Source organism: Canis lupus, chromosome 16 (assembly GCF_011100685.1).
Source record: "Canis lupus familiaris isolate Mischka breed German Shepherd chromosome 16, alternate assembly UU_Cfam_GSD_1.0, whole genome shotgun sequence".
Lineage (NCBI taxonomy): Eukaryota > Metazoa > Chordata > Mammalia > Carnivora > Canidae > Canis > Canis lupus.
The window spans coordinates 32,438,896-32,465,556 of record NC_049237.1 but is presented as its reverse complement, the minus strand read 5'-3'; the positions used below and the strand labels follow the sequence as shown (position 1 = coordinate 32,465,556).

The 26,661-nt window shown below is 39.8% G+C and overlaps 1 protein-coding gene across 14 annotated transcripts in view; it reads left to right on the top strand.

Annotated features, from left to right (window-relative positions):
* NRG1 (neuregulin 1) overlaps positions 1-26,080 on the top strand; it is a 1,144,545-nt gene extending 1,118,465 nt beyond the window's left edge. For 6 of the 14 annotated variants that reach the window (XM_038560145.1, XM_038560142.1, XM_038560150.1 and 3 more), the window contains 6 exons: positions 3,832-3,855; positions 8,515-8,617; positions 10,180-10,306; positions 12,706-12,836; positions 13,626-13,832; positions 16,535-26,080. In XM_038560145.1, coding sequence (XP_038416073.1) covers positions 3,832-3,855; positions 8,515-8,617; positions 10,180-10,306; positions 12,706-12,836; positions 13,626-13,832; positions 16,535-17,186 — 1,244 coding nt within the window. In that variant the 3' untranslated portion in view covers positions 17,187-26,080. Of the gene's footprint in view, positions 1-3,831; positions 3,856-8,514; positions 8,618-10,179; positions 10,307-12,705; positions 12,837-13,625; positions 13,833-16,005; positions 16,148-16,534 lie in introns of all 14 variants that reach the window. The other 8 variants (XM_038560144.1, XM_038560143.1, XM_038560155.1 and 5 more) reach the window with 3 other exon arrangements.
* The last annotated feature ends 581 nt before the right edge of the window (positions 26,081-26,661 follow it).

Genomic DNA, 26,661 nt, shown 5'->3' with positions numbered 1-26,661 from the left:
GAAATAAAAGGTGTTTGTAATACTTTCCAGGAAAATATTGTCAAGTTTAGTCAGCTTCAAATTTGACCTATCTTGACACAGAATTCCTATTTAAAGGATTGAATTCATCACTGTAGGAGTGGGGGCATGTGCCTATACAGACAATTCATAATTGATTTATAAATTTATTAAACATAAAAAAGCACTCACAGCTTTAATAGAGTCAGTATGGACAAGTATGTCATATATAAACTAATATATAATAGGAAGTAATTATTGATTAGTCCAAATTATAGAATATAACTTTTAACCATATTCTTGGAATGTGTAAACCCAGTAGATATCCTTAAAAGTAGTTTTGAATTAGAGGTTACTAGTGCATAAATTTATTATGTTGATTTCTAAATGCTTTAAAAACCATTGAAGCTACTAACGTATTTATCCAACATGTGTATCTTGCTGACGTTAGAATAAAGGCACAATCCTTGACATAAATTATCATAAAGTCCAACTGAGTGTCAGTGAGACTTTATTGTGTGTGTGTTGGTGAGCGTGCTCATGTGCACATGGAAATTTGGGAGCGAAGAGAGAGTCTCCTATTACATTTCAAAAGGCTCAGTGGCAATACGGATTTGTATATGTGAAAAAAAAAGTACCTACATTTGTAAAGGTAAGTCAAAAATTAAAAGTCAGACACCAAATTGGTCCCATCTAGCAGTGGCATTTACAGAACTCCTTGAGAAGTCTCAGAGATGCAGAGAGTCAGGACTATACATATGTCTTTGATATTATTTGCATAAGGAGGCCCAAAATATTAAAGAGTAAAATCCTGAATATCTTCAAGTTTTAACAGAAACCATGACATCCTGTACAGATAATTGTGGTAAAAGAAAGTTGTTTTATTGTTCTTTTCTGTGATGCAATTGAAAATTTAAATTAACCTACAGGTTAATCAGTTTTCTTCGAATAATTATCAAATCCTAAAGCAAAGGATTAGTGAGTCAATATTTAATAGTTTCTGAAGACTCTTAGGTTTAAATTAATTTTTGATATTGCTTACTGCACAGCAGGAAATCACATGTAGAAAAGGAAACTAAATTGTTTACAGTAACCTTGGTGTTTCTGAATTATTAATTTAATTTGAAAAATGTAGTGGCTAGACACAAGTTCAATAGGAAGCGTATGACACATAATGAGCCTAAGCCAGCATTAGATGAAATAGAACAGATAGAAAGTAATAACCTTTTCATCAAATGAAAAGTGTTTGTGTATTCTTCTTTCCTTGACTCACAATGAAAGAAATGTAGCCAGCAATAGAAAAAATAAATTAGAGCAGTATTTGCTCCGGGTTGAAAATGACCGATGCATGTTTCCTCTGCTTGTGTCCTCGTTAGGGCTTATGGCCAGAAGAGATTCCAGTTTTAAGGACCAATTTCCCTTTGAATTATTTGAAATTGGAGCTGCCTGATATGAATGACTTCCCATGAAATGAAATTATAGTTAGGCTCACAGACTTACCTATAAAACTGTAAATGCAGTAATATGTATGCATGGGCATGCTACTAATTTTATTGAAGACTTAACCAAGCTTTCTACGCAACTAATGTAGATCATTAGCAGTGTTCATGTAGGCATGGAATAATGATTCTCTGGAAAGAGTTTCTGTAGATATCTCTTGATTTTTAACCCTTAAATTATTACTGACCGGTAGGAGGAAAAGGCATAAGATGGAAGGGATTCTAGGGAGAAAAACTGAGTCCCATCTTCAAGGAAATGTGAAAGGAAATTTCAGATCACTTCCTTGGAAAATGAATTCTTTTACTTAATGTTCCAAAGTTTATATGAAGGGAGCAAATGGGGGTGGGGGAGATGTCATTTTGTCCAGTTGAGTGTTGCACAGAAACAAGTGAAGTTCATTTTGATTTGAAAAATTGTTATTTTGCCGTGAACGTTGTGCAACCAATTTAATCCTAAATCCCTTGGCTTTTAAATTATAAAAAGTTTAGGTTATTTGCCTGAGTACCCTTGACCTAGGGCAGACCAAACTATCTATTATACATCGTGCCTCTTATTGTTATTTGATATACTCTAATTTTTTTTTAATCTGGAAGCTTTATTTCCTTAAGAGGTGAAAAGTTTTTAAAGTCTAAATTCTTGGGTATATCCCAAGAGCTTTCAAAGTTTTCCTGGCTATGAATTAGTTAAAAAGAATCCTACAGGCAATAAGTGGCCCAAGGTAGATTTCCAGATAGGTCCGAGCTCTTAAACCATTTTGTTGTTGGCCAACATCTTTCATGGCTCCTCTATTCCACAGGGTCTCCCTGGGACACACATGTTAGGATCCTAAGCATTTTGTCAGTGAGAAACTAACTGGTCCAAAGTCAATGGACAGGCAAATGGCAGAGGCAGGACCTGGAACTGTTACAGCTCCAGCACACTTACCATCTTATTTTCTGCTCTCTACTTGAGGTCCTTTGTCCATGCCCAAACTGATGTTTCTGTTAGAAGAACCTCTCAACTGCACATTTTCAAACTTAAGAGATGCCTTGTCTTATTTATGGACCGCCCTGGCACCTCCAGTCAGTGATCAAGGGAAGAAGCCTAGACTTCTGAATCTGTTTTCATCCCGTTCTTCTTCCCACAGGCGTCTCCACCATACACGCACAAATAGCGAATCCTCAAGGGTCCCACCCAATGAAATTCAATTAACAATCTTTTGCTTCATTTCTGGAGGTTTTTTGTTTTTATTTCTAATTGGCCCATTTCCCCCATTTCTTCACTAGAGCCTGTCCAGGTTCTAGTAGTCCTTTCATTCTGGAGCCTCTGCTCGACACCTGTGCCAGGACTGTGGGCTGTGAGCTCAGGCCTTTGAGTCGCCTTCCCTGGTCAGCCCCACCCGCAGGGCCTCGGAACCCTGTGCTCCCACCTGGGTGTCAGAGCTCAGCACTGTGGAGTGATCGTCTAATTGGTTCTCTGTTATTTGAGGAAGTAATACATTGAGATTAACTAAGGACTCCAAGAATTGGATCCTTCCCTCAGCTCCCTTCTTTTTTTTCTTTTTTTTTTCTTTTTCTTTTTTTTTTTTTTTAATTTGGAAAAGCGAGGCATTGACAATTTGTCCTATGCCACCCAGGAGTTCTTTGAAAAAACTGGAAGTAGGCTCTGTGCCCCCAAGTCCCTCTCTGGCATTTTGGACAGGAGCATTTGTTGCTTTCTGTGAATAAAATGTTATATAAGTGGTGGAGAAAGTAGAAGGTTGGGAGCAGAAAAGGAGATAGGTTTTCTTAAAAAATAATAATAATAACCCAAACAACAAGAAATATTAGAGCATGACCATCCACAAACTATGGAAAATGTAAGTCCAATGCAGTAAAAATTTCAGACCAAATCGCTATACTCTTGGCTTCTACTCCTGGCTCTGCCACTGTGTGCCCTTGGGTAAAAAACAGAATTACCTCTCTAGAACTTTGCTTCTGCCTTTTAAAGAGGGGAATGAAATAATACCGAATGCTTTTTTTGGTTACAAATACGGTATTTCTGTTCCCAGATGATGAAGTAGCATAGAGGATAGTTGAACAGTACAACTTCTCCCTCAGTAAGGTCTTTTAAGGGTTAATAAAGACAGGTGTGCTGGTATTTGCACACCTCTTAAAAAAGAAGAGCTCCCTATGGGGACTCAAAGAGCATACCTGAGCACTGCTTCCTTAACCACCCACCATTTGTCCTGTCAAATGTGCACGCACAGAGAGCCGTAATAGTCATGTGTAATGTGTTTTGGAGTGCAGTGTATTGCTCTTTTCTGAAACTTTTTTCCCTTTCTTTCTTTTTTTTGTCAACTTTCTGCATTGGCAGAGCATCTTGGGATTGAATTTATGGGTATGGACAATCATCATTCCTTTTAGCCTGCAGAATTTAGAACCTATGAGCTGAAATCTTTTCCCTTTCTACTCTTACCTTTCAGTTCTTAACTAATTTCCTTTTCCTTCAGAAGGGATCATACAGCTATAACAATGATTTCTCTGCTTCCAATCTATGGGTAGTTTACCGAAGTGTCAGAGTACAGCAGTTTCTAGATCCCCAAACTTCACTTAAGAGTTTAAAACCACCTCACCTGCTGCAAAGTCACACATATCCTATGTTCCTTGACCTTCTGATTGGATCTGACCATGCTGTTATTGCAGAGCTGGGGTAAGTTGGAGAGATGCATAAGGCTATGGGAGGAACCAAACCAGCCCTGAGAGAACAAAAGAAGCTCTAAATGCCTCAGCTTAAAAACACACCACATCTTAGGCTGATGAGAATTTGACATTCAATATAAAAAATCATCCACTTAATAGAGTAACATGGAAAACCTTTATGTTGCAATGCAATATCATATGCGCAGACTCTGATTTTCTGGGGACATTCAAGCGCGACTCTAGTCAACCTCATTATCTTATGAGCAAGGAAATAGAAAACAGAAAGAAATAAGCCCAGTGCTATTTTAGGTGGAAATTCTAGCGCTAATGGAATTAACCTTGAGTCACTTAGATTATCCAGACAAGTAATCAAATAGAAACGTTCACACTGTAAACATAAAATATCTCTTATCGGCATATGAATTTGGGGAATACTCCCTTTGAAGGCTTCATCCTAGATAACGGGGAGCCAGGGTCAGTCTTGGGAGGAAAGGGAAGCCATTCTGTCACCCCAGAGGCCCCATAGTGCAGGTACCCAGGCTTACTGAACACCACACGCAGCCCTCGAGCATGGCTGTGAGTCAACAAAGCAATGTCCTGCTTAAAAGAATAGCTGATCTCCCTGCAGCTGGTGTTGATGACATCATGCAGTGAGGGCACCCTGTAGCATATTTGCTACTCTCTTTTGGATGATAACATCACAGTCTCTACCTAATATACTTTCCATCATTCATGGAAAACTAGGCTGTTGCAAGTTCTGTCCGTTACAAGGTAGAAATTCAATTGATTGCCCATCCCTCTGCCCAAGAAAAAACTTGGAAGAGAAACTATTCATATGATGAGAAAGTCCCCACATATATGAGTGACCCTTTGCATATCACAGAACATCTCCCAAGAGTAAAAAGCAAGAGAGTTCCCACCAATACCACTCGGGTGGTGGGTTATCTACATGATGAGAGGGATCTATTAGATTACATCCTTCAGAATAAAAATTGTTCTACTACTGAAAAGGCTTACCGGCCTTTCCTGCAGGGAGGAAGAAAAATCCACCATCACTTCTTCCTTTTCCTTAACAGCATCTTTGTCCCATTTTATCACTTTAGGGTCTAACTAGAATTTAATATTTGTATTCCCAAACAATGAGGTAGGGCAATGGATACTTCAGATATAGGACCTCTCCCTCAGGAAGATCTGAGGGTCAGTAAAGATACATCATGCTGGTATCTGCACAACTCTTAAAGGCAAAGGTTCCAAAGACTCCACAAGTCCCAGGACAGCCAGTGTGCTGAACCAGAACGTTCCGTTCTTAAGGAAAATCAGACCTCAAAGGTCAATTACCATTGAGAAAGACAAGGCTTCTGTCTCTTAGCCTGGCCAGATCAGACTGGAAAACATGCTTGATCTGTTTGACTTCAATGTGTCCAGCCAAACCGTAAAGACTCGAAAAGCATTTCCATTTATTAAGGCAGATCCACCAACTGGACTGATGGATTCTTTTTTTTTCAGCACTGCCTCTAATTTGCTCTTGCCCTATTGACCCTGTCACACACTGGGGAAAAAAAATAAGGGAAAAAGAGGGTTAAAAGAGCCCATTGTTTATATGATTGTTCATCAAGTATTTCCCTTTTAACGCATTCATAAAGTGGGGAGGGGGGTCCCCTACAGTAGTAAATCATTGGAAAATGAAATAGAAACCGAGATGAGAAACATGTAGTATGTTCAGTAAATACTGTTTTGAATACAGAATCTTAATCCTATATCTGTATTCCATGGGCCTTGGTTTTGATTGGTTCATCTCGACACTTTTGCTATACTCTTTGGCCTTTACTGAGCTTGCCTTTTTATCTCTATATGACCAATTACACTGGAAAAAATGTGTCTTCCCATATAACAGGGGCAGAATGGTGAGTCAGCTTAGCACATGTTCTAACAAACTGAGGTCAGTCTATTCTTTCATAATTAGCAGCCATCAAAAACCTTGTCGACGGAATCCCTGGGAGTATGAGTGATGCCCTTTTACCCCTTTAGTCCTTAGATACATGCCATTTTTGTAGTTGGCAGAAGTAACTTCCCAGCTTTTTCTAAAGATAGAATGTTAAGATGCCAGCGTACCAAGCCCTCACCCTTTCGAAAGAAGCCAAGAGAATGAGCCAGAGAGGGCACAGTAAAGCAGGGTCTTCATTCTCATAGTAACGATACTTACAGACTGCTGTTTCTGAACCAACTCATCACACCCAAAGGAACCCTGCGTCCGGGGCCCCTGGAAGAAGGACCAGTGGGGCGTTGCCTCCCCTTCTTAGACAAATTGCTAAACACTGATGCGCATGCCAGGTCAAGGAGGGGGTTCCTGTGGATCCTGCTCACAGATTAACACCTCATGAAATTTAATTCCCTGTCCTGGGGCTTTGGGGGAGGGGAGGCAGCAGACACAGCAAGTAACATAGAAGCATTCACATTCCACATCTTCATCTGACTTTTGCGGCACAAAAATATGTGACCCCCCACTCTATGTCTCCTGGGTCATTGTTTCACTGCAATGCACCAGCTGCTTTGCTTTCTAATTGTGGCTTCCACGTGACCGCCAGCCTAGGGTAGGAGTTATGCTGTATGGGATAACCCTTCCAACTTTGCATCCACTCTCTCTTCCTGCCCAGCATTTCCTCCCTCTGCTTTTATTTTGTTTATTTATTTTTCCTCCCTTAGTATCAGGCATGCTGTGCCAGGGACTTCAGATGGCTCCTTCACTTTTAATCTTGTTTTTCCCTCCTACCTGACTTCTTCCCATTCTCTCTGTCATTCTGTCAGTCTGTCTGTCCTCTTGGTTTGTTTTTTCCTTTCCACTTCCAACCCTTTTGATTTGTTTTTGTAAAATTTCTGCAGCATTCTAGTCTTTTACCCACTGACTTCTCTTCTCCTCCTCCTCCTGTTAATAATCAGTGCTATATTAATTTGATTTGACAATGTTCCTGACCTGTTAACTGGAATTTGATTACCATGGGCTTGGCTTGTAGGAAATGTTTTGTTTAATGATAAGGTCTACTGTATCACAGAAATTAAAATGCACTTTTTCATTTCAAGAAAACTTCCCGCGGCTTGCCCTTTCTCCGTAAAGAAGATTGAAAATGTTTCCTAAGGCCCCATGTTGATGTCCAGATAAGAGACCTTCATTTGTAGGACATCCCCCAGTTTTTGGCCAGCTTTTTAATCAATTTGGCAAGTTTGGCTTACATTGCTTTTTAAATGCGGTTTGAGTTCTCTTTTTTGGTGAACTTGCGAATGTCTTCCAATAAATGTAATTAGACTGGTCGGAAGCTCAGTTCCCAAGGGATCAGGCTCACCGTTAAATCTGCCTGTTTTGTTAAGAACCTGACCTACCAAAGCATAATTAAGTGATCCCTCCCCCCAAACTGATTTGCGAATAGAAAAACTTCCGTGAAGAAGAGACCTGGTTGCATTAAAGGTACAGTGGTACTATTAACCCACAGTTCTAAGCATCACATTCCCTTCCATAATGTCCTTTAGCTAATTTGCCAGGCTGGTGACTACAGGGATGTACAATCTATTCCAAGTCACATATCACGTGTGCTAGTGGTTTCTTTACGCAGATAAATTTGGTTTCTAAGTACAGTTGGTGAAGTGGTGATAATTGTCCTTCAAAGGAAAGGACAAATCTTCATTTTGCCCCCAGACTGTCCTACCCACCATATTGGGTTTTCTCTGATACAGTGCCCTGCTACCCCCAAAGTCTTGCTTATGTTCTTATTTTACTGTTAAATGGTAGAGATCCTGCCTCGGATTTATTGTTAACTACAAGTCAAGCTCATGTTTGCAAATGTCTCTGAATTTTTTTTTTTTCAAGTTAGAAATGGCTCCTTGTAAAGACCACTGGAATATAAAATAGCTGGGAAATCAAAAGAGGTTTGGGAGTGGGGAGGGGGGAACAGAGGAGGGTGAGAGTGGTCCCAATGGTTCCAATCCCAGCTCCTTTTATTGGCATTGATTCCTGTTGCCTTTGCAAGGGATTTTTTTAAATTGAAAACTACAGTTTTAACTAAATAATTATTTTATAATTAATGTTTATGATTTACCAGTTTAATACATATATATCTGTAGCTTCTAAGTAATTTAATAGTATAATTTTTTTTATTGCAAATGGCCCCAACTGGCTTTGCTGTTTATGCTCAAAGTGTAATGCAGAGTATGCTGTAGCTTAAGTATGTCTGCAAAAGTAATGAATTGTTACATATTTACTTTCTTGTGAACATGGACAATGCCATGCAGCATGCCAACTGTTCAGTTTTTAAGTCCTGGCAAGAATAAGGGGGCTTTGGTGACATCTGTTCTCATCACTTTCCAGAAGCGGAGGAGCTCTACCAGAAGAGAGTGCTGACCATCACTGGCATCTGCATCGCCCTGCTTGTGGTCGGCATCATGTGTGTGGTGGCCTACTGCAAAACCAAGTAAACCTTCCTCCTCCATGCCTCTCTCTCCTTAGCACAGAGAAGACGGCTTAGCTGGCCCAGGGCTTTGCAGAAAGCATTTTCAACAGCCTAGTCTTGAGAAGGGGGAGTGGGTTGGCGGGGGGGGAGCATTTCTTCTCATTTTTTTCCTCTGAATAATCTATTTTGGGGACGTTTTTTTTTTTTTTTTTTCCTAATCACATACCTAGAAAGCTTTGCCTATTTGTGTGAAAGTGTTCAGAAGACTTCTGGACATTCACCATGACCTGTGACCCAGGAAATGGTTGGGAGGGACGGGCTTGTGGGATGCGCATGTGCATGTGGATGAGTGTGGGCCCACCACATTCCAAGAGGACCAAGAGGACGGTGGTAGGTGCCCAATATGCACCTGTCATGTCACTGCTGAGGACACATTCCACTTTGCACTCAGACTTAGGAGATAATGGAAACACTTGGTGACGTTGGGAATGCAGGTTTTTAAAACATTATTGCAATTACTTTCCCATTTCGTCTAATGAGTTTATTGGCTCCAATGCTTTCAAAGTGTGAGATGTACAAAAGGAATCTCATGGGAGGAAAATCATGCAAATCTTGTTTTGAAAGAATAAGAGAAAACAACGCAGATCTGTGTTCACTATATCTGGTCCTTTATTAACAAACACAATTATCATGTGACCCGAATTCCTTTCACTTTTCTTTCTTACATAGAAATGCTTCAAGTAGGAAATAAGGTTAACAGTTTTGTTTCATGTTGTTGCTTCATCACATAAATTCTCTTGCCAAAACTAGTCATGGGGATATTATCATGACCTGAATGTTGCACTGAGGAACAAACACAATATGCTTTTAGACCACCATAAAATTAAGGGCACAGATGACATTTTCTTAATACCTCTGGATTTCATGTGTTGTCAGAATCGAGTAAATGATAGAGATAAGCCATACTGGAATCTACTTTACGAGTCTTACTATATTCAATCTCAATATTTCAATATCCATTACCTAGCTTCTACAAAAAGTATTACTAGAATAAGATCATGTTACAATTGTGCTAAATCTATGGGCAAAATATGTACCTAGCTGCACTCACATACAATGCTAGACACGCACACACACTGTGTAGAAGGTACACAATTAGCTGCATCTCCTTAAGAGACACACAGGCAAAATTATAAATGAAATCAGCCTTATCAATTGCATGGCACAAATTGTTACCTAAGACAAATGACCATCTGTAAGGCTCAGGCAAAGATGGATTGATTACGAAGTTGAGGTTTGAGCCAAGTATCAACTTGATTTATCTTGTCTTCTCTTTTTTCTTATCTCTCAGCAGTCCAGTTAGATTTCTGTAAGAATCCCACTCAGCTTCTTAAATCTATTCACTAAGAATGTGTGATTCCACTTCTGTCCATAGGCAAATTCTGAGACGGAGTGGCATACCATCTTCCGCCACCACCACCACCAATCTCCTACCTGAGTTGTGTGTTGGTGGAATAAAGAATTGGCTGTACCAAGAAATGTAAATAAGAGAAAAAAATAAATGCTCCCTTTTTCCTATCCAGGAAACAACGGAAAAAGCTTCATGACCGGCTTCGGCAGAGTCTTCGGTCTGAACGCAACAACATGGTGAACATAGCAAACGGGCCTCACCACCCCAACCCGCCCCCCGAGAACGTCCAGCTGGTGAATGTATGTTGAGTCTGGCCAGTGGAAAAGCTCAGCATCTCTCCTCTGTTCAGGCACCTTGACATTTATTTTCTAAAGCTCTTAGGCTCTTAGCTACTGCCATTAATCACCCCAGCTTCCAGGAATGCAGAGTTTTGCCAGGACAAAATAATGGGAACATTTTTTAAAGTGAATTTGGTTACTGTAAAACCAGCACATTTCCTCTTGTAAAGTGTTCATTAAGGGGTTGGAATCATAATATTGGGTTCGTTCTGCAGGGAGGGCATAACTGGAAGAAAGAAAAGAAAAACACATAAGAAAATAATAAAATTAATCATACAAGAATCAGAAGGAAAATTTTTTTTTTTAATGATTTGGAAATGAAAGCTCCTCTGTCTATAACTGATTAGTACTGATAACTGAGCTAAGGGCTTTAGAGTGATCTTTTTTAGAGGCATCTCCCAGCACCTGATGATTTACTGATTCTGATTTACAAAGGAAGAAGTTAGGGTGTGCAAGGGCCAAATGGCCTATCGAACTCTGTTCTCAGCAGCAAAACTGGAAGAACATAATGCTTTCTGATGCCCTGACTCTTTTTACATGATGTCAAACCCTCCAGATTAAATATATCTTTAATAACTCAAATATTCTGCTTTAAAATTTACCAAGCACTAGGCTTTTAAATATAACTAGGCCATAGAACATTACATTCTGAAGAGTCTTTACATATGATCTTTCAAACCTTCCCTTTACATAGATAAGGGCCAGCTTTCCTGGCTTTTGTAGTATTGCTCTTTCTATTCCAACCTAATTTTTCCTGTTTTCTTCCTTTCCCTCTGAAATGAAGAGGGAAATTTATTTTGCTTTTTTTGGGCAATGCTTGAAGATTATGTTGCACTGCCATTTTTCTATCCTATAGGCAAATGTGTATTTTGTATGGAGCAAATATATCCCACACCCGAGTTTAGAGTTGGTGGTTACTCAGCCACCACCAAGTCTTGTAGCAGAGACCTTCCAGAGACAGAGTAAGGTGCTAATATATTAGTTTATTTTTCTGCTTTACTCTCCCTACCAGTGTTCATTAGAATGTTCTTCAGAGTTGATAAATGCATTCCCTATATACAGACACACCTACAATCTGCCACTATGTCTGTTATAATCTATAGGAAGCAGAATGACTGCTTGCATTCCAATTATCCCTCAGGCTGTGTTACTTTGGGCTTTAATCTGTCTAAACCTTATTTCTCATTATGACAACAGGCCTAAAAATAGTACCTACTTCAGAAAGTTCTATGAGCATTAAATAAGACAATCCATATAAAACACTCAGCCCAGTGACACTTGGTGAGTGTTCAATAATTGTTAGATATTATTTTCATTAGATTCACCAAGCTTGCATTGCCTTTCAAGGACCACAAGTGAGATGCCACACAGACTAGAAAGAGCTCATTATTTATGACATTACCATCTTTTCCTTAAAAACCAAGCTAACTGCACATCCCAGAAAGAGCCACAAGGAATAGCCCTCTCCACTAAGAGACAAACTAGAGAGTTTCAAGCATAATTCAAGTTGCATATTTTGGAGGTTTCCATAAATACATTAAGTTATTTTACAGACCACAGCCCACTGCTTATAAAATGCCCATTTTATCTGAGAGTATTCCTTTCCACGCCTTTTTCTGTCATTCAATTCCATTTGTTTTAAAAACTCACAGCCTTTAAAACACAACTTTGAAATGTGCCTCTTGCACTGATTGAAGACAAGAATAGCTCATGCAATTTGGTGATGAAAATAAGTAGAATTTACTTGCACTCTATATAGGCCCTCTATGTATTATGTGCTTTGTCAAGATGTATGACCTTGACAGCTTCTGTAAGTCCTTCAGATCTCTCAGTGGCCTTGTTAGGCTCACCACTGATAACAAGTTGAAACTTCCAGTGCTATCATTAAGGAAGTATGGGCCTTTGGAAACTGAAAAAGAAAAGTAGATCCAAAATATAGAGATTGAAAAAAAAAATTCCTCTACTGACTTGGAATTTGATATAGGACAAAACATCTGTATGCTTTTGTTTCATTCAACTGTCTGTTATTCTTCTTCACTTATAACAACTCTGACAAAAAGGAATATTGGGCAGAGATTTGTATTGAATTCCACTCACATTGCCAGTTGGAAATAAGATAGAAGAAATAGGTCTGTTTCTCATAATACACAGTTAAGATTGGATGCACATCCAAAGGATAATTCATTAATTTCATTTACTGAATTTCAAGGCCATAAAGTCAGGATAGGATTTGCCATCTGACTATTGGAGACATGGAATTTATTATGAGGTATATGGAGCAGAATAGATTTTGTGTATGATGATGATATTACTGTTTTGATTTATATGAATCTTCAAGTTGTGTCTCTTTGTTTATCCAGCAATATGTATCTAAAAATGTCATCTCTAGTGAACATATTGTTGAGAGAGAAGCGGAAACATCTTTTTCCACCAGTCACTATACCTCAACAGCTCACCACTCCACCACCGTCACCCAGACTCCTAGTCACAGGTATGAGAATGAAAAAAAATTGCATGGCACTACTCCAAGAGTCAATTTCTCTACATTGTCTTTTGCTCTCAGTGCCTAAGAAAGGAACAAGAAATACTTATGAGGCAAGGACATATAGCAAAATGTAAGATTTGGATAAAAACAGACTTTGGACAACAACTGACTCTGCCACTTAGTTGCTGTTTAAATTTGAGCCTCAATTTTTTCATTACTGAAAATGAAAATAATACCCACTCACAGGATTATTGTTCCCCATTAGAGATTGTCTTTCCTCATGCCTGACTACTCATTGAATTATCGGTCTTAGGTGCTATGTAATATTTAGAAGTTGACTTCTTCCAATGATTGGACTGCCCTTAGAAATTCACATGAGAGCTCATTCGATAGCCTAACTCTAAATTCTCAGATGCCTTGGTGATACACATGCATCCATATGCATGCTGCCAAGGCCAACCCTAGACCGCCAAATATACCTCATAGGCCCAGTGTCTCCTTAACCTAAGCTACTCAAGGACAGGGAGATTGTAAGAACACTTAGTATATACTGATATTTGGTATATATGTGTTGAACAGGTAAACAAATGCATAAACTGTATCCTTACAAAGCCAAACAAAATCAGGATCCTCGCTATAGCAAATAATAATTCTCTTCTGAGACAAGTAATGTTATAGTGAACTGCTGATACACCAGTAAGTTAGAAATACTTACCAGGTCACTTCCTTTCGTTTCCATTTTTGCATGTAATTAAAAAATATCTACATATATCTCTTTGCCTCTCACATTTCCAGCTGGAGCAATGGGCACACAGAAAGCATCATTTCGGAAAGCCACTCTGTAATCATGATGTCATCAGTAGAAAACAGTAGGCACAGCAGCCCCTCTGGGGGCCCAAGAGGACGACTCAATGGCTTGGGAGGCCCTCGCGAATGTAACAGCTTCCTCAGGCATGCCAGAGAAACCCCTGACTCCTACCGAGACTCTCCTCATAGTGAAAGGTAAAACCAAAGGGCAGAGCTACTACAGAGTAGAAAGAACCCCAGTAGAAGAATCCCCATGAGTAGACTCAAGATTTCTTTGGGAGAGACCCAAGGAAATCTACTCTGATGACAATCAGAGGCAGCAGTTGCCTGTTCTAGGCATTTTCTAGTTGATGAAGTCATCTTTTTGTTGGGCTGAAGTCATTTCATCTGAGCTATTGTCCCAGGGGCTGATGGGCAACAGACTCTTAAGGAGCGGGAATGGTTTGATGTGGAAGATTCAGCTAACCTGGAGTTCTAGCTCTGACCTTAGGCTCAGACCCACTTGGGATCTCAGTTTTCTCATTTGGAGACTTTAGAGAGATGGCACCAATGATCAATAAGGACCCTTCTAGAATTCTAATTTGCTGAGTCACCCAAACTCGGGTTGAGCTGGTCTCATGTTCTCATGTGCTAACTCCTTCTGACCTTCCAGTCTCAGTTAAATTAAATCAAGGACCATCATGGGGAATAGCTACTTATGTTCTACCATATAATATTCCTTTTAGGAAATTCAAAGAAGGGATAAATAAATATTTTGTATGTTGTATCTGACAGTCTTCACATGTGGTTTTTAAAGCAGATATTGCTTTATTCCAGAATGTTTTCGCTTTCTTCTGGGGATATTGGATTGGATTGGATTGGATTGGATTGGATTGGATTGGATTGGATTGGATTGGGAGGCGAGGGTTACAGACAAGATAAAATAAAGAATAGAGGAAAGTAAAGTAAGGGATGCCTCATAGGAATACCTTATAGGGTCTCTTTATTCATTTTCACTTAAATTGGGAGAGACTTGTATCCAACCAGGATTTGTGGCACCTCAGAAAGCTGTTACTCATTTGTTTTCAGACTCAGAGGGATGTTGTTTGTTTGTTTACTGTAACAGCATCTCAGAGTAATCTTTGACCACTTGTGGAAAGGTTTACATAACGTCAAATCCATACCTGGTTTCATGGGTGAAGATAAGGCTGATAGACTCTTCCCACTCATGGACTGGCTGGGAAGTCCTTATAACAAAGAATGACTAGCTCTGGGCCAGTAGGTCCTATAGAACTAGCTGATCACTTCCTCAAGGGTCTTTACCCCAAAATGGTATTTCAGAGCTTTATAGAATTAGAGGTTCCTCTGTCATTCATCTGTGAAAACGAGGCATGGTCCAAAACCAATTTAAAACATTAGTCTTAAATACATATAATTGTATCTTTATGCATTAAGAAACTGTCTTAATCTAGTCTCTTTTGAAACCCAAGAAAGAGGTTAGGTATTAATTCTTCATCACTACATGTGATATTTCTCTCCAAAGGCTGACATTTACCTGCTGTTGTAGGCTTCCATGCATACTGCAAATATTATCTAGGACTACAACATATACCCGAACCTTGAGAGCATGGAGAGCCACCTTTATATGTGGGCCGAATCTGGATTAGCATTTCTCAGAGAGCTTAAGTATCCCCAAAACAGAAGTTGAAGTGTTGAGCCCCAGGTATCTCCATCTCTAGACACTTTTTCATTTTAGATACAGCTAGACCTCACATCCATCTGACTCTGAATCATGGCTGAAAAGCAGGAAAGTTAATAGATTCCTGTTCCCGTTAGCTAGAGTTCAGATAATGGTGTCCTGTGTCATCACAGGTCATGTCAAATTAAACTCTGTGACATCAATGTGAAGAAAAGAGTCCTTTGGTGCTATGCATGGCAACATTTTTTATCAAACTTGAGAAATGTGACTCTGAATAAGTCACATCTTCCTCAGTGCTAAGTCAGGTCTTCTTGTTGTAGGGGAAGAAAGCACAATATGTTTTTTAAAAACGCACTCGGTGTCTTGACAATGAAATTTACTGAGCACTATTGGATGTAACATGACATAAGGAAGCACAGTACAGCCAACCCTTGAGCAGTCACAAAAGCTAAGCCATAGATTGATGCAGCCAGGGGTTTTTGAAGACAGGGAGACCAGAGATTGGATGTACCTAGGAGGTCAACATAAGGTTCTCTCAGGCTTATTTCTGAATGTCTTGGTCACTGGGATGGAGAGTTGCAAAATAAATGTTAAGAAGTTGCATTTCATGGAAAAACTGAAAGCACACAAATGTGTTACACTGTTATCAGGAATAAATCTAAGTTACTATGCTCTTTTTTTTTTTATAAGACATAACCTTATAGCTGAGCTAAGGAGAAACAAGGCACACAGATCCAAATGCATGCAGATCCAGCTATCAGCAACTCATCTTAGATCTTCTTCCATTCCCCATTTGGGCTTCATTCTCTAAGACCCCTTGGCCTTTAGGAAGGTATAGTATCCAAGTAATACTTCTTTCCCTTCCAAATCCCTGCACCTTGGTCCTTGTAAACTGAAAGTTTTCCAGGACCTAGTGCCCTTTTGTCCTGACTCACACGCTTTTATTTAACATCACGATGAGATTGAAAATCCCCAAAGCTTTGATGAGTTAGGCAACGTAGCTGATCTTTGCATGTACTCCCATGAGGAAACTCTTGGTTACCTAATTTTAGATTCCAAGGGTGCCGAATGTCCTTCGCATTAAAAATCGAGAAGTAGACAACGCATAGAAATTCTTTGTTTTCTGATTCTATAATATCGTGAACTCTGTCCCCTTGCCCTCCCTGCTATATGCCTCTCATTCTGCCGCACTCATGCAGGGTATTCTATGCTCACACAGGTATGTGTCAGCAATGACCACCCCGGCTCGTATGTCACCTGTAGATTTCCACACGCCAAGCTCCCCCAAATCTCCCCCTTCGGAAACGTCTCCACCTGTGTCCAGCACGACGGTGTCCATGCCCTCCATGGCAGTCAGCCCCTTTGTGGAAGAAGAGAGACCTCTGCTTCTTGTGACTCCACCACGGCTGCGGGAGAAGTATGACCACCACTCTCAACAGTTCAACTCCTACCACCATAACCCCGCACATGAGAGCAACAGCCTGCCCCCTAGCCCCTTGAGGATAGTGGAGGATGAGGAGTATGAAACCACCCAGGAGTACGAGCCAGCTCAAGAGCCTGTTAAGAAACTCACCAGTAGCCGGAGGGCCAAAAGAACCAAGCCCAATGGCCACATTGCCAACAGGTTGGAAATGGACAGCAACGCAAGTGCTGAGGGCACTAACTCAGAGAGCGAAACAGAAGATGAGAGAGTAGGGGAAGATACACCCTTCCTGGGCATTCAGAACCCCCTGGCGGCCAGTCTGGAGGCAGCACCTGCCTTCCGCCTGGCGGACAGCAGGACTAACCCAGCAGGCCGCTTCTCGACGCAGGAAGAATTGCAGGCCAGGCTGTCTAGTGTAATCGCTAACCAAGACCCTATCGCTGTATAAAACCTAAATAAACACATAGATTCACCTGTAAAACTTTATTTTATATAATAAAGTATTCCACCTTAAATTAAACAATTTATTTTATTTTAGCAGTTCTGCAAATAGAAAACAGGAAAAAAAAACTTTTATAAATTAAATATATGTATGTAAAAATGTGTTATGTGCCATATGTAGCAATTTTTTACAGTATTTCAAAACGAGAAAGATATCAATGGTGCCTTTATGTTCTGTTATGTTGAGAGCAAGTTTTGTACAGTTACTGTGATTGCTTTTCCACCGTATTTCAGCAAAACCTCCCATTTATTCAGTTTTCGCTGGCTTCTCGTGCATTGCATTATGATGTTGACGGGATGTATGATTTGCAAGACTTGCAACTGTCCCTCTGTTTGCTTATAGTAGCGCCCGATCAGTACGTCTTGTAATGGCACATCCATCCAAATACTCTTCTCTTTTGTACGAAGTTTTCTTTTGCTTTCAGTATATGAAATGAGTTGTGTCTACTCTGCCAGCCAAAGGTTTGCTTCATTGGGCTCTGAGATAATAGTAGATCCAACAGCATGCTACTATTAATTACAGCAGGAAACTGCATTAAGTAATGTTAAATATTAGGAAGAAAGTAATATTGTGATTTAAAAAAAAACTATATTCTTAATCAGAAGACAGCTTGCTCTCACTAAAAAGAGCTACCATTTGCTTTGTTTGGGTTTATTTTTCTTGACAAAGAGCAACAGTTTGGGGGACAGCAGAGAAAACGATTTCCGACTTGCTATCAGGGTAAATCCATCACCTTATAAGAGAACTCCACCTCACTTTCTGGGGGAATGACACAGCAGGTCATCTAGTTGAAAAATCAAACCATAGCTGAAAGAGGTGCAATCGTTCCTGACTTGTGTTTTTCACTGATTTTGGAGCAAACGATTGGTTGTGTCTTATCAGCTCAAGAACAGACATGTTATGGCACACTTAGCGATTTGTCTACAATACTTCTGCAGTGAAATATGCCTGCCGTGCGTGGTGGTGACTAGTCATCACAGGGAAGTAGTTCTGTTGTAGAATGAGTTCTGTCTAGAAGGAGTGAATGTATATAGAAGGCATTGGTTTGGAGAAGAGCTGTGTGACTTAGTTGCAATTTCAAACAGTTTTGTTGACCACTCCTTTCTCCTCATGATTTTTCTCTTGTTTTTCAATGTTGCATCGATCAGGTCTAACCATGCATTTTTGTCAGGAATGGCCAACGTGCATGTGATTTGTGATTAGCAAGAGCCTTCCACAAGTGACAATTTATCAGGGAATGTTGATAGCGTTGGAAAGGTTGCATCTTTACTTGCAGAAGTGACCCCATCTGTGTACTGACCTCTCAATCCGCAGACTGTATCATCTATTTCCCCCCTTCCTTACCTTTTGCTTTACTGTCACAAAACAGGATGAAGATGGGTCTAAACTTCGCATGTTCTCTGTTATGTCCAAGGAAGGCCAATAGGTGTTAACATTTGGAACAAATGCTAATTCCGGAAAGTAAGGGGATTTAAAAAAAAAAAAAAAAAAAAAGCAGGCCCCATTTCATGCCCTGCCTGAGATGTGTCAAATCAGGCTAGAGCTTTACTGAGATTCCCAGTGGCTTCCTGGGATCCATGGGACAAAATGGGAAACAGGTCGTCAGGGGCTTCAAAATACCAGGCATGAAGTCAGCGAGAGCAACTGTTTCTTGTTTGCAGGTGAACTGGATTAGATTCTTCACCAAATTTCTATGTTAAAATTCATGGGAAGAAGTGACATGCAGGCAGTTCTTGGGAAAATGCAGGCTGGGCATGAGTCATGTCATTAAGCTCCTTTTCTCTTTCTACAACCTGCAGAGATGTGTGTTTGCAGGTCCTTGAAATTACTCTGAATATTTGGTATCCTAAACCATCCTTCCTTACTCACATGCCACTTCTCTGTGCTCTTGGTTCTGTAGAAATAAGTAAGCTCATGGCAGGGGGAAGAAGGCAGTCAACCCAAGGAGCTTCTTTAAATTATGCTAATATTACCTTTGAAGGCCTTGGCTCATTCAGAGACTATGTCAATAAAGAACTTTCTACCATTAATGAAAAGTCTAAAATTTCTGTTTCAAAATTCTTTAGGTATTGGAGTATTCAGATGCCCCATTGTGGAGAATTTCAGGAATAAATAAAATCTTCTGCTGAGAGCAACCAACACTTTCCTCAGTATGAAAATCGCTATACATTTTCCGGTTGCAAATATATATGAACATTTAGGACAAGAGGAAATTTTATTTCCAGCTTGATTCTGATCACTCAGAGAGGTGGCATATTAGCTGGGGCAGCCTTTTCACCTATAGAACAAGAGCTTGCCTTGGTAAGAAAGGCAAGCTGCCCCCTCAGGGCACTTGAGGCCACTACTGCCACCAGCTTTGCGATGCCTAGTTGCCATGTGGCTCTCTCAACCATCCCTGTCTATAAACCCAGGCAGTGTAGTGGCAATCCAAGAAGGAGCGTGAACCAATGCTCCCAGCATGGGGCAAGCTTTCAGGGGTTTTCAGGGAGTAGAAATTGCCCAGAAGTTGGACAACAACTTTGTTTCCAGAGTCTGAAGTCGTATCCCACTGAGGGATAGCGCAGTATATGAGGAACTTCTTTTTCTCACTCGAGATTCCTTTTCTCCCTTCTTGCCTGGTATGACTTTTTGTTTGTTTTTTTCAAGAGTGCCTGGACAGCCTCATGCTTTCTACAAAATGGCACTCTGCCTGAGTCTATGTGAATGTGTCCCAAACACCAATAGACCATACCTTCCTTGTTTAAGTGTGACTGTCTTGATATAGATGGAGTTTATCCAGGGTAACTTGCTCATAATTATTCCTTTTTTTGGCTTGAGTTAAAAGGTGCATGGCTCACATTGGTGAAAATAAGGAAGGCCTGGTTTTATCTTTTAGTACTGGCTCCATTCCACCACCCACAGAGATTTCTATCTGCAAAGACCCGTGAAACACTGCAGAGAAATGTGGGCAAAAGGAAATGGCCACATATCACGAGTTCTATTATATATTCTTTTGTAAATACACATTGTACGTTACTTGGATGTTTTCCTAAATCATTTACTGTCTTTATGAGTTAATGTCAGTTTCTGACTCTCTCAACTTACCATGTAACATTGTAAATAACATAATGTCCTTTATTATTTATATTTAAGCATCTAACATAGAGTTGTTTTCATATAAGTTTAAGATCAATGTCAAAAATATATGGGTTTTTTTTTTGTTTTTCTTTGCTTTAAAATTATGTATCTTTTCCTTTTTCTTTTTTTTTAAGAATAATTTATTGTTGAGGAGAAAGAATGTATATGTAATTGAAACTATTTGAAGAATGCACATTTGAAGGCCCCGAGGTACTGATAAACTAAAGAATTTATTATCCAAAATACTAAGCAATAAGTAATTGTGATTTATTTAAAGTTTTGTTCATCTTCCATGAAAGACATACTGCAATAAAAATGCTACTCTGTGGAGGCGTGGGAGTGTTGCTCAGCAGACTCATGTTCAGTCTGTTAGACCAGCACCTTTCAGCTGATGGCGACAGTTGTATTAATGTAGGAATGTGTCTGATGGACCCCGTGATCATCTACTCTGTCTGTTGCTTTTGCCACAATGCCTGTTCTTTCATCACCTTCTGCCTGTTGGGTCTGCTTACCACTGCCTTCCATGTCAAAGGGCCCGCAAGCAAGCACTACGATGTCTTCTTCCCTTTCTCTCACATCCCCACCCCCCATAGGCAATAACATATCAAGGAGGACATTTTAGGGCATGATTGCCTGGATCCTGGCTGTTGACATGTTCTGTAATGACTGCAAGAGACTTATTCAGACTAATGGAAATGTCAGTGTGACGCTCCCCTGCAGTCATGAAAGGAAAACCTGTTACCAGGGTTTAGGTAATCTGGTGGCCAGCAGGACCCAAAAGGCAGCCAGTCAGAACCTATGCTCAGCTTTCATATAGCTTCAGTAAATTTATTTTCCATCAGGCCCAGGATTTATTGATTCAGGCCCAGGATTTATTGATTCAGTTTTAAGAGAAGATAAGGCTAAGTTGGATTCTTTCCCCTCATTCTATCAATAAATCAAACTAAATGCCCATCTTACTGCTCAGGGAAGGGGCTATGCATGAGATATTTCCCACATTCTGAAATTTAGTCATAGAAATGAGGATATTACTTTTCTTATTGAAATTAGCCTAAACAAAAGCCATATTTTAACAAATAGGTATTTGCATGGGTGATGCTTTTTATATATTTCAAGCATTTAACTCATTATTCTAGATAAGATTAGGGCTTCTGAAGTATATGAAATAGAGTTCAACAATCCTATGGGGGTACATAGGGGCCTCCATTGGAGCTTGAGGGTTCCCTGATGCTTGCCATCAAAGTCCACCTCCATATACATGTGTGATTCCTAGTACCTAGCAATAGCTCCACTGATGTCATTTCCTAAACAGTCTGGATATCTAAGAGATTCAAATAGTGGCCTTTGACTATACTAGTTATTATTTATATTATGAGTTTTTCAAAACAATTCAGAATCCTCATATTTGTGATTTGTGTCAACTTTGGTTTACACATGCACATACACAGGTGTGTGCACATGCACACATTTACACACACACACACACACACACACAATTCCTAATACACCGCTATCTTGAAGCCATCACACTGTTCCACTCATTCAATCCAGTCAACCAGCCATTCAGCAAATCAGGGAGTGCACGAATATCTAAAAATTGAAGACTGAAACACTTCTCTGTGTCTTCAAGTTGAAACTGAGGCTTTGTCCACCCCTCAAACTGAAAATTATAAGCAGCTATCTTAGTAGCTTAGGTTAAAATCAGATACCTAACATATATTGATAATTGAGGCAGAAGCCTATGGGGTGGACTGTGGTACAGAGAAAGAAGAATATCTAAATATCTAGATTATTATTCCAATTCTCCATTCATTTCAACAGTATAGACTGGAATGTCAAACCCAGGCCAACAACATCTTGGCAGCCTAATATCTGGGGAAGACATCATTAGATTTCCCTGCTCTCTGCCCTGAAGATGAATGACAAAAGGACTTGATTTCAGGGATTTGGAGTTCAGTGAGGCAGTTCTGAAATCTAGAGATTTAGGATGCTGGAGGGAGTAGAAAATTTTGTGACCTCATGTGAATCACTTTGTAGTCTATCTTGGGCTTGCCCTTTCTGACACAGAATAAAATAAATTTATGGAAACCATTCCTCCAAAAGATTGATCTGGCAGGCAATGGAAGTGCTTTCCATTTTTGCAAGACAGGACCATCCTGCTGCTACAGTAAGCTGCAATATTCCTCACCTTTAGGGCATTGTTGGACAGAGAAGTCAGACCTAATCCTGCATGTCCCTGTGGGCTCCTGCTCAGATCCTGGGACTGTCATTGTTGGACCTCTCTGGTGAGCTATTGTGTTTGAGCTTCAAAACATCACTTGGCAGGGGGACAGCAGATGGATTTTGTTACCTGGAAGAAACCCATCATGACCTACCTGATCTTCTCAAAGGCAAGCCAGGTGAGGGAGACCAGCAATTTATAAGAGGAGACAGAGAATGGGATAGTAGTTCCATCCTTCCCCCCTTCAAATGTACGTACTGGGATAGAATTTGATGGAGGAAGCGACTCTCTTCCCACTCCACAACATACCAAAAGGGCTAGAGAATTACTTTCATAGATACAAAAATCTTTAATAGCTTCTGTATAGATTTGCTCATAGGCAGAGAAATAATCTAGCAAGCATAAATAATAATATTTTATAATATTTTATGGCTTAACACACCCTTTATCATTTATAATCCTCTTAAACCCATGGGATGTTGGTATGATAAATAATGAGGAAATTTTAGGTTCGGGAAAGTAAAAAATGTTTCCTGAAGCTACACATGTAGTGAGTTGCAGAGATTATAGCTGTACCCAGGTTTTCTGACTACAATTCCTATTTCTACCCACTGCACTCCTCCCCTTCCCGCTCCAGACTCAAATAAGGCTGTCCTTTACAGCCTTTTGTTGCATCAAGACAAGGTACCTCCAAAACCAAGTTTCTGTTTGAAAGAATATGAGCTCCTCTGGCTTTGGTTTAGAGTTACTCGAGAACCCAATTTGCCTGACTCAGTGACTATGTGCTTTTTTCTAAACATAGCTTTCTAAGGAAATGAAGTGTAGTCATGGGAATGAGTTCCCAATTTCGATGTGTAGGTAGCATCCTGCAGTGAAAAGAGGAGGAGTTTGTAGTCAGCACTGTCCCCACCACTTAGCAGTTTAGGCAGTTTGGACAATTTTCCCCTCCACGCTTATTCCTTGACCACTAATATAGGAATCCAAGCAGCTTTACAAGGCTGTGGTGTGTAATGAGGATTGCACTTGGATACATGTAAGGAAGCCATACACGTTTAGCACATAGTCAACATCCAAATGCTATCTTCTATTTGCTTCTTCCTGGTTCAACCCAGGTTCTTAGGTTTTGGAGACTATATCTCTTAGTTCCAAATGACATATTTTACATCATGCAAACTCATCCAATAAACATGTTTGATCATTTCTCCAATATTATGTCAGTAAGCAAATTATTCTTTAATAACAACTGTATGTTAAGCAGCATAATCACTGAACAGCATTTAAAGTTGTAACTTAAGTTCTTTATTTTATGTTTGCTTCTTGTGTAGCCACACTGTTTCACATAAAGTCTGTAATTTTTAAGGGCTTCTTGCATGAGTGTTTCATTATAATTTCACAGAAATATACTGTAATATAACTCTTTGTAGAGTTTTCAGAATACCATTTTGAACTTCATTTCAAATGTGTAGTAAGACAAGCAAAACATGATCCTAAATTGATAGGATGTTTCTGCACATCCATTTTCCTTACTTTGCACCCAGGATATCCTGATATGTTCCTTTTTCTTTTCTTTTTTTCAAAAAATATAATCTAAGCAAAATCTGCATAGTGATAAAGTTAGAGGAGTCAGGTCTCAAATTAACTCCTATGTGGAAAAAAACCACATTGAGTATGGATATTTCTCACCCTTTCCTGGATATTTCTTACCTTCTATTATCTGTCCAATAAGTGATTCTCCAGGTTCCACTTATTCTTTATGCATAAAACAGGATTCTTTTTATGAATAATTTATGGACTGAAGCTTTTTGGATTCAATACTTTAAAATTTCATCCTACATTAAGGATGGTGGGTGACTTAATCTCATGATATTCATCATCAGGCTTGTGGTGTAGTTAATATAGTTCTATTGTTAATGGTAAGAGAGTCTAATATAATCCCCATACATTATCCTTCATTTAAATAAAATTATATGTCATTGAAAATAATCCTAACTCTAGCTCCCTAATAAGTAAGGATATTTCCTTCTTTTTTTAAGAGATAAGCTAGATGTAAACTTTGTATCATGTTATTAGTTATCATCAGAGTTAAGCAAGCACTTGTGTTCCATTCTGTGACTTTCATTAGGTGGATCCTTCTTGCCCTATGCCCGACCTTGAGCCTTTCTCTTCAAGAGGGTTGGGGGCCCCAGGCTAGGCAAGTTTTCTAGAGGCCCCTCTGGTTTCTCACAGTGAGCCTAATTTCCATCTTCTTTGCATGAAGGGGCTTCATCAGAATGTCCTTAAGCAGGTAACAAGGTAACAAAACAAATTCCCATTATACCCAAGACCCTCTCCACCATGAAAAGACAGAAAATGCTGTGTGTCAGAGCCAATTCCAAGTACCCAGCTTCGTTCCAATCATGAAATGATTCTGCCCTCCCGCAAGAATCTCTCTGTAAAGATCCCATCCTTCCTTCAATGTCACCTTGTTTTTGCAAAATAGAGACCTCCCTTGGTAACTCAGTTTAGAGCCCCCTCATCCCTGTGTTTTGAAAGACATGAAATCACAGGGCAATATAACTTCACATTTGGAACAGAAATTAGGACTCAAAGTACTTTTTTAAAGCTGAAAAGTTTTTCTTGATTTGTTGTAGACCCTTGAAAAAAAGTTTAGGGCCGAGTCAGAGAGCATTATATCCTTTTCGGTATTTGCTTGACCAAAAACTCTTTCATAACATGAAAAGGTACTAATTCCCCATACATTTTGAATTCTGTCCTGTTTGTCTGAGGAGTTAGATCTCTAGCCATGAGTGTGAGGAAAAGGACCGTGGGCCCTTCCTATTAAGCTGTTGATGCACAGTTAATGGGATTTAGGGTACCACTCAGTGTCAAACTCATGTCAGTTATCCAGCAAAGGAACAGCTAAGGGAAAATATCCCTTTGTCTGATTAGGAGAGCCACAGGTCACCCACCGAGCAAGCCAGAGCCTGAGCAATATTCTAGATTTCTTCCTCCACATCTAACTGGTGACAATGGTGATTGTACCACTGACATGTCAAACAAATCCATCCTCTCTCTCAGAGTCCCACCACTTGTACCATTGGCACCTCTTCCTCTCTCACCAGGCTCCATTAGCCTTCTAACTGATCTGCTTCCTTTAGCTCCTCCAGGACATCTTTCACATTTTGCTGGAAGTTTCTCTCTAACTCACAAACCTTATTGCACATTCTCCTGGTTATAACTCTTTCATGGCTCCTCATGAAGCTTAATGCCTCAGCTTGTGATAGGATGCTCTTCACAGGCTGGCTTCTGCCAAACTCTTGTAGCACCTCCCATGTCACCTTTTACACCATCTTAGAATTTTCTATTCTCCAAGTATGCCACACTAGTGTTTGTCAAACTCTACTCATTGGCGTACCAACTTCATGACTATTACCATATTCATGTACCACCTGTATTATTTTTTGCATATTGTTTTTTTAAATTGATTGCATTTTTAACTAAAATAAAGTCATTTCAAATGAAACTTTGTATCAGTGCTATGAGTGGAAAACTTCAACCAGTTGCCATAATCAAAATAAAGCTGTAGAAGTAAATAAAACAAAATGAAACAGTGTAATTAAATTCTAACAGGATATTGTTGCCTGCTAAAGTATCTGAGCTGAAAGGTCTTCTCTGACAAAGGGGGAGCTCAGCAAGTGTTGGTGAAGTTGGAAATATATTCAGAAGCACAGAAAGATTTATCCTTTGATTCAGCCAGTATTGAGAGGGAGTTGACAGGAAGTCATTTCTACTGTTTTATTCAATGTTATTCAATGTTGGATAGTAAAATCATTTTGGATGCAACAGTCAGTCACCTCCAGATCTTACGCAACCATGCAGTGCTGTGCTTGTTACATAACCCTGCCCTTCGTTTTACCATTCTCCCGATTTATCTTTCTTTTTTTTTTTTTTTTAAGATTTCATTTATTTATTCATCAGAGACACAGGCAGAGAGAGCCCGACATGGGACTCGATCCCAGGTCTCCAGGATCACACCCTGCGCTGAAGGCAGCGCTAAACCGCTGAGCCACCCGGGCTGCCCCTGATTTATCTTTCTGACGAACT